The sequence below is a fragment of the Galeopterus variegatus genome, unplaced genomic scaffold, assembly GCF_000696425.1.
Source record: "Galeopterus variegatus unplaced genomic scaffold, G_variegatus-3.0.2 Scaffold2993, whole genome shotgun sequence".
NCBI lineage: Eukaryota > Metazoa > Chordata > Mammalia > Dermoptera > Cynocephalidae > Galeopterus > Galeopterus variegatus.
In genome coordinates, this window is record NW_007729104.1 from 116,491 (window position 1) to 123,260 (window position 6,770).

The 6,770-nt window shown below is 55.8% G+C and overlaps 1 protein-coding gene across 1 annotated transcript in view; it reads left to right on the forward strand.

The window, feature by feature from the left end:
• The window catches only part of SH2D3A (SH2 domain containing 3A), a 10,618-nt gene extending 3,848 nt beyond the window's left edge, over nucleotides 1–6,770 (forward strand). The window contains exons 3-10 of the mRNA XM_008583675.1: nucleotides 1,675–2,024; nucleotides 2,371–2,447; nucleotides 3,696–4,180; nucleotides 4,290–4,405; nucleotides 4,593–4,767; nucleotides 4,856–4,967; nucleotides 5,472–5,657; nucleotides 6,483–6,770. Of these exons, the coding sequence (XP_008581897.1) occupies nucleotides 1,675–2,024; nucleotides 2,371–2,447; nucleotides 3,696–4,180; nucleotides 4,290–4,405; nucleotides 4,593–4,767; nucleotides 4,856–4,967; nucleotides 5,472–5,657; nucleotides 6,483–6,643 (1,662 nt within the window). The 3' untranslated portion in view covers nucleotides 6,644–6,770. The remainder of the gene's footprint in view (nucleotides 1–1,674; nucleotides 2,025–2,370; nucleotides 2,448–3,695; nucleotides 4,181–4,289; nucleotides 4,406–4,592; nucleotides 4,768–4,855; nucleotides 4,968–5,471; nucleotides 5,658–6,482) is intronic.

The window sequence follows — 6,770 nt, forward strand, 5'->3', positions numbered from 1 at the left end:
TTAGCACCATCTGGTGGGGGGCTTCTCCCACCCTTGACTTGCTGGGGATTCCTGGGTCTTGCTGAGGGACTCAGGGTCAAGTCTGCTGGGAGCAGTGGCTGGGGGACTGAGGACTGTCTTGAAGCTTGCTTGGCTAGGCATCGTCACTCTTTGTGTTTAAACTATCACTTTCTCTGGGGTGAGATTGAGATTGAAGAGGGACCTAAAGCCCCCAAAACCACCCCGTGGCCCTGCCATCTCTCCCTTTGGGCCCCATCTCACTCCTGGCATTTCTCTCTCAATCTGAGACTCTCCGATGCCTTCTCCAACTCAGGTGTCACCCTCTGGAATCCTAGAACCCCAAACATTCAATGGAATCATGAGTAACAATATAACTTAGTGGTTAAAATCCCATACCATGGAGCCAGACATCCTGGGTTCAAATCCCAGCCCTACAACTTACATTCTATTGTGACCTTGGGCAAGATATTTGACCTCTCTGGATCTCGGTTTTCCCCATCTTAAAATCCCATACCATGGAGCCAGACATCCTGGGTTCAAATCCCAGCCCTACAACTTACATTCTGTTGTGACCTTGGGCAAGATATTTGACCTCTCGATCTCAGTTTTCCCCATCTTGCAAATGGGGATAATAACACCTACCACTTAATCTTGTTATGAGGATTAAGTGAGTTAATACCTTTCACATTGAAAGCAGTGCCTGGCATCTAATAAGGGCTATATATGGGTCTACTACATTTATTGTTCAGTTTCCAGCCCCCATCTCCAGCTCTGCTTGGAATCCTGGCTCTTCTTCCCTATTTGGACCCCAGTCACCACAGCTGGCATAAGACTGCTTGAAAATTCCTATAAAGAGGACTGACTGTTTAGCTCAGTTGGTTAGAACACGGTGTTATAACAGCAAGGTCGAGAGTTCAGATCCCTGTACTGGCCAGCCTCCAAAAAAAAGAAAATTCCTATAAAGAAGAAGTTTAGGAGACCACATCCATTTGGAAAGATCCAGCTAACCTTTTGGCAGTTGGCCAGCACAGGGATCGAATTCTGGACCTTGGTGTTATCAGCACCACACTCTAACCAACTGAGCTAACTGGCTTTTTTAGAAGCCACATTTACATAACAAGCCCAGAACATTTACCAGGTCAGAGGTTTCATTGGTCAGACCTGGCTAGCAGCTGCAGCAAACAATCCCAAGATATCACCAGCTAAACACAACCAACATTTCTGGGCTTCTTCACATCACAGTCCAAGGTAGTTGAGACATGGGGATGTGGAGCTGTATAAATCAGTCAGGACCCAAGTCCACCTTTGGCTCCACCATCCCCCAGGGTTTGGGGATATCCAGCTGGCAGATAGGAGACAGAACCTGTAAGATTGTGGAGGGGGGTTTCTGGGCTAGGTCTGGACATTTCCCGCAGGACATCTGACCCACATCCCATGGGCCAGATCTTGTCATATGATGATCTTACTGCAAAGGAGCCTGGGGAATGTCATCTACCATGTGTGTGCATGAGACAGGGAAAAAACACTTTGGTGCAAAACTACCCAGTCTCTGCCTGCCACAAAAATTTAACTAGGGTGGCTTTTCTTGTGTAGGGGGTCGGGGGAAGGGATGCATGATGAACTGCTGGTCTGGGCTCATTCCTAAACCCCCCGCTCCCCGTCTTCCATCCTCAGAAGGCTGAAGCTCTTCTTCAGCAAGATGGCGACTTCCTGGTTCGTGCCTCTAGGTCCCGTGGGGGCCACCCTGTGATCTCCTGCCGCTGGCGGGGCACGACCCTACACTTCGAGGTGTTCTGTGTGGCCCTGCGTCCCCGGCCGGGTCGGCCCACGGCCCTCTTTCAGCTGGAGGATGAACAATTCTCCAGCATGCCCGCCCTGGTTCACAGTTACGTGACGGGCCAGCGGCCACTGTCTCGGGCCACAGGGGCTGTGGCCTCCAGGCCTGTGACTCGGCAGGGGCCTCTGCAGCGCAGCTTTAGCGAGGATACCCTTATGGACAGCCCAGCTCGGATAGAGCATTTCAGGTACTCACAGTCTCTCTACCTCCATAGATACTCAACACCTCCAGGGTTTCTCCAGCTTGGCACTATTGATATTTGGGTCCAAATGAGTCTTGGTTGTGGGGTCTGTCCTGTGCATTGTAGGATGTTAAGCAACATTCCTGGCCTCTACCTGCTAGATGCCAGTAGAAACTTGCCCTCCCTCCCCTGCTAGTGTGACAACTAAAAATGTCTCTGCACATTGCCAAGTCCCCTGAAGGTAGATCACTTGGCTGATAGTGAGCAACTGGATGCAGGGTATTCCTGGCATTGGTAGGGGCTTGTGCTGCTAAGGCTGGGACTACAGGTCTCTCCCACCTCTGTCCGCCAGGGCTAGGAAATGGAGCAACAGTCAGCCTGCAGATTTGGAGCATGTGAGGTGGTCAGGAGAAGACCACTCTGGACCAGGTGAGGGTTTACCAGGATAGCACATGGCTCAGAGATCAGCCCTGCCACTTACCACCTAAGTGATGATTTAACCTCTCAGAGCCTCAACTTCTTGCTCTGAAAAATAGGGACAAAAATGCTCTCGATGTTGTCACGGTGATTTTTTTGTTTTGTTTTGTTTTTTGGCGGCTGGCCAATACAGGGATCTGACCCCTTGACCTTGTGTTATCAGCACCACGCTCTACCAAGAGAGCTAACCAGCCAGTCTGGATATTGCAACTTTAAATAATAGTCAGGAAATGCCCCATTGAGAAAGATTTGAAGGAGATGAGGAGGGAACAGTGAGGATGACTGGGGTTGAGAGTGACCCAGGTAGAAGGAACAGTCAGTGCAAAGGTCCTGGGGTTGAAGCAAGAGTTTGAATTTTTCATTCAATCATACGGAGATGAATGTAGCTGAAGCAGTAGCGACAAGGGGAAAGTCAGAGGGGGACCCCAGGGCTCAGATCATGAGGGCTTTTCCTGCTACTCTGAGGATTTTGGCCCTTACGCAGAGTGAGCTGAGAACCTTGGGAAATTTTTGAGTCCCTAGAACAGAATCTATTTAAGTGCTTGGTAAATACAGAGTCCCCCCAAATGTCTTGGTACAGTTTTGAGTACTAATAACCCCAGAGGCAAACATGCCACAAACTTCCTTTTTTTTTTTTTTTTCTTTTGCCAGCTGGCCAGTGCAGGGATCCAAACCCTTGACCTTGGTGTTATCAGCACCACACTCCAACTAAGTGAGCTAACTGGCCAGCCCACATGCCACAAACTTATAAAAGACATCATTTGCTGTACTGGGCAGCCACCAAAAAAAAATTTTTTTTTAAAAAGACATTATTTGAAAGTTGGATATGTTTAGTTTCTTTGACACTTCTGTACTTTTGTGAATTTTGACAAATATGTATTTTTTATTTTAATTTTGTTCAGTCAATGCTTACCATCTTCAATCAGAGGGGCAAAAACAAAGAATTCAAATTTAAAACGTAGTATTCAGAATTCACAAAACTACAGAAGTGTCTAAGCAAGTTCATTTTCAGACCGTTTTAAGTGTGTAGCATTTATATTGGTGAAGTTGTTAAAGCCCAAAGCTGCACCAAGATAGGTTGGGATACCTTGTTATTGGCTGAATGAGTGGATGAATCAGGAAGGTGGGTAACCCCCACCCCTACCCCACCTAGCTATCTTCTCTGTGTACTCCCATCCCCCCCTCTTGTATGATCCCCAGGAGCCTCCACTATGCCTGTATCTGCCCTGCCCAGGACGGGCAGTGACCCCGTATTGCTGAAGGTCCCAGCTCTCCTGGGAACCATTGCTGACAGTCTCAGGGCCTCCGACGGACAGCTTCATGCCAAGGCACCGACCAAGCCCTTCCGGACACCCTCACTGGCACTGCCTGATGCCTCTGGACGCCCCCCAACGTACTGTGAGCTGGTGCCCCAAGTGCCCAGTGCCCAAGGAACACGCCCTGGCCAAAGGTGCCCAGAGCCAGAGGCCCCATGGTGGGAGGCCCAGGAAGAAGAGGAGGAGGAGGACAGATGTTTTACAAGACCACAGGCTGAAGTCTCTTTCTGTCCCCCTGACAATCCCTCCTGCCTGCTGGGGCCTCGGAATCGGCCCCTGGAACCCGAAGTCCTGCATACTCTCCGTGGCCTGTTCCTGGAGCACCACCCTGGCAGCACCGCTCTCCATCTGCTATTGGTGGACTGTCAGGTGGGTTACTGCCAGCTGCCTCCTCCCCAGGCAGGGCGCTCAAGCCAGGCCAAGGCCCGACTGCAACCTATATACTCTGTTCACCTGACTTCCCCATTCCCTCTAGCAGGCTGCAGGCCTCCTGGGAGTGACCAAGGTTCAGCGGGTTGCCATGGGGGTCGCCTCCGGTCTAGAGCTGCTCACGCTTCCTCACGGGCATCGCTTGAGGTTGGAACTACTGGAGAGGTGAGCCAGCCGCCTGGAACCTTGGTTGGGAGGCTGATTTCCCCAGTTCCCCAGGGTTTCCAAACAACTCCCCATTCACGGCCCCCCAGGGAGGAGGGGGGATGGGCAATGCCACCTCCCATCTCCCCTCACCCCCGCATTACAAACCTCCCCACTGCCCCCAGTCCCTTGCCCTCCCCGTCTGCAGGCATGAGGCGCTGGCGCTGGCCGGGGCGCTGGTGGTGCTGGGCTGCACTGGACCATTGGAGGAGCGCGCAGCCGCACTGAGGGGACTTGTGGAGCTGGCCCTGGCGCTGCGGCCAGGAGCGGCAGGGGACCTGCCCGGGCTGGCCGCGGTCATGGGCGCCCTGCTCATGCCCCAGGTACGTGGGGAGCCAGGATGGGGAGGAAGCCGGAGTGCAGGTGACGGGGAAGAAGGGAGAGGAGGCATGCTCAGGTCTCTTCCACCAGGTGTCCCGGTTGGAGCGCACGTGGCGCCAGTTCCGAAGGAGCCACACGCAGGCTGCGCTAGCCTTTGAGCAGGAGCTGAAGCCGCTGATGCGGTCCCTGGATGAGAGCACCGGTGAGTGAGGGTCCTGAATTTGGCATCGCCTGGAGCCCCAGGCTAACTTTAACCGGAATCTTAATCCAGTCATTGGCCCCGCCCTTACCCTAGGCCCCGCCCTCTGCACGGGCTTGGCCCCAACCCATCCCTTGGTCTCGCCCCCTGTACTGTGTGCTTGACCATTTCCGAGGCCCCGCCCCGAGCCTGTTTCTGCACTAAACTCTGCCCCTGCCCTAGACCCGCTGTGTTAGGCTCCGTGTCTGTCCCCAAGCTCTGCCCCTTGCTTCTGTCCTGGGCCCCACCTCGGCCCTACGTTGCATCCCCTGTTTCAGTTCGAGGCCCCTCCCCCTTCGCCGTAGGCTCCGCCCTCTATACCAAGTTCGGTCTTGGACCCTTTCCCTAAGCCCCGCCCTCTGATCTAGGTCACGCCATTGACCCAGTCCTGCTCTGCCCTAGGCTCCACCTCCGCCCTATGTGCGGTCCGCTGCCCCCAAACCCAGATCAGACCCTCCCACTCCGCAGGACCCTGCGACCCAGGCGTGGTGGCGCTGCCGCACGTGGCACCCGCCGTGCGCCTGCTGGAGGGCGAGGAGCTCCCGGGGCCGTTAGACGAGAGCGGCGAGCTGCTGCTGCGCGCCCTGCACAGGGCGCGTCGGGTGGCCCGGGACGCGCCCAAATTCCGCGAGGCGGCGGCCGGGCGCCTGCGAGGTGAGCACCCCCTCTGCGCCTGGCTGCAGAGGGCCCCGACTTCGGGAACGCCTCGCATGCTTTAGCCGGATGCCTCATACCCAACCTGTCTGGGGACGGGAGCTTCCCGCCACGCCCCCCCAGAGTCCCACCCAAACTGGGAAGGCCCCGCCCCCAGGGAGTTCTCACCCCCAGCACATGCCGCCTATGGATAGGAAAAGTGCCCTTCACCTCGAAAGGGGCGTCCCCACCCCCAAGAGCCATGCCCACGGGGTCCCACTCCCACCAGGAACGATTTCACCCCCAAAGGATCCTGATCCCAAGGGCGTCCAGCTCCCTCCAAAATGACTCAGTCCTTCAAACTGGTAGGAGAAAAGTGTCTCCACTGCGCTCAGAGCCATACCGCCCTCCTATCCTGGGGCAGCCCAGCCTCCAGGATCCCCCACCTGGATCGTTCCAGCCTTCCCTGATGACGTTAGAACTCCCTTCCTTGTAATGTGGCCCGACCTACACCCTGGCTTGTCGCCCATGGCGGCCCGGACCTCAAATCCCGCCTCCAGGCCGGCCCTGTATCCAGGCACAGCCCCTAAGGTGGGGTCCCCAGAATTTCACACCTAGAACAGGCCACCCCCATGCACACAGGCAGAGCCCCTCACGCACCCCACCCGCTTTCTTGCAGGGACCTAGGAGCTCCTTCCATGCTAGCCCTGCCCAGCTATCCCGAGTGCTAGGGCAGAGTCCCTCGGGGCCTCCACTGGGTCAAAGTCTCCAAGGGAAAGGCAGGTGCGGGGTGGGGCGAGGCCGGCGCCTGAGCGCCGCCTCCAGATCATCTGCCCGCGTCTCCAGGATTCCGGCCTAACCCGGAGCTGAGGGAAGCCCTCACCACTGGCTTTGTGCGGAGGCTGCTCTGGGGGAGCCGGGGCGCGGGGGCACCGCGAGCCGAACGCCTGGAGAAGTTCCAGCGGGTCCTCAGCGTCCTGTCACAGCGCCTGGAGCCTGACTGCTGAGAGCACAGGTCCCCTTCTTCACACCCGGGACACCCAGGCTTGGGGGGACCCCCAAGGTGAACAAAGAGGTCACCTCACACAGCCCAGCACGGTGGAGACCTCCCTGCCTCACAGATGGAAGAGGGGA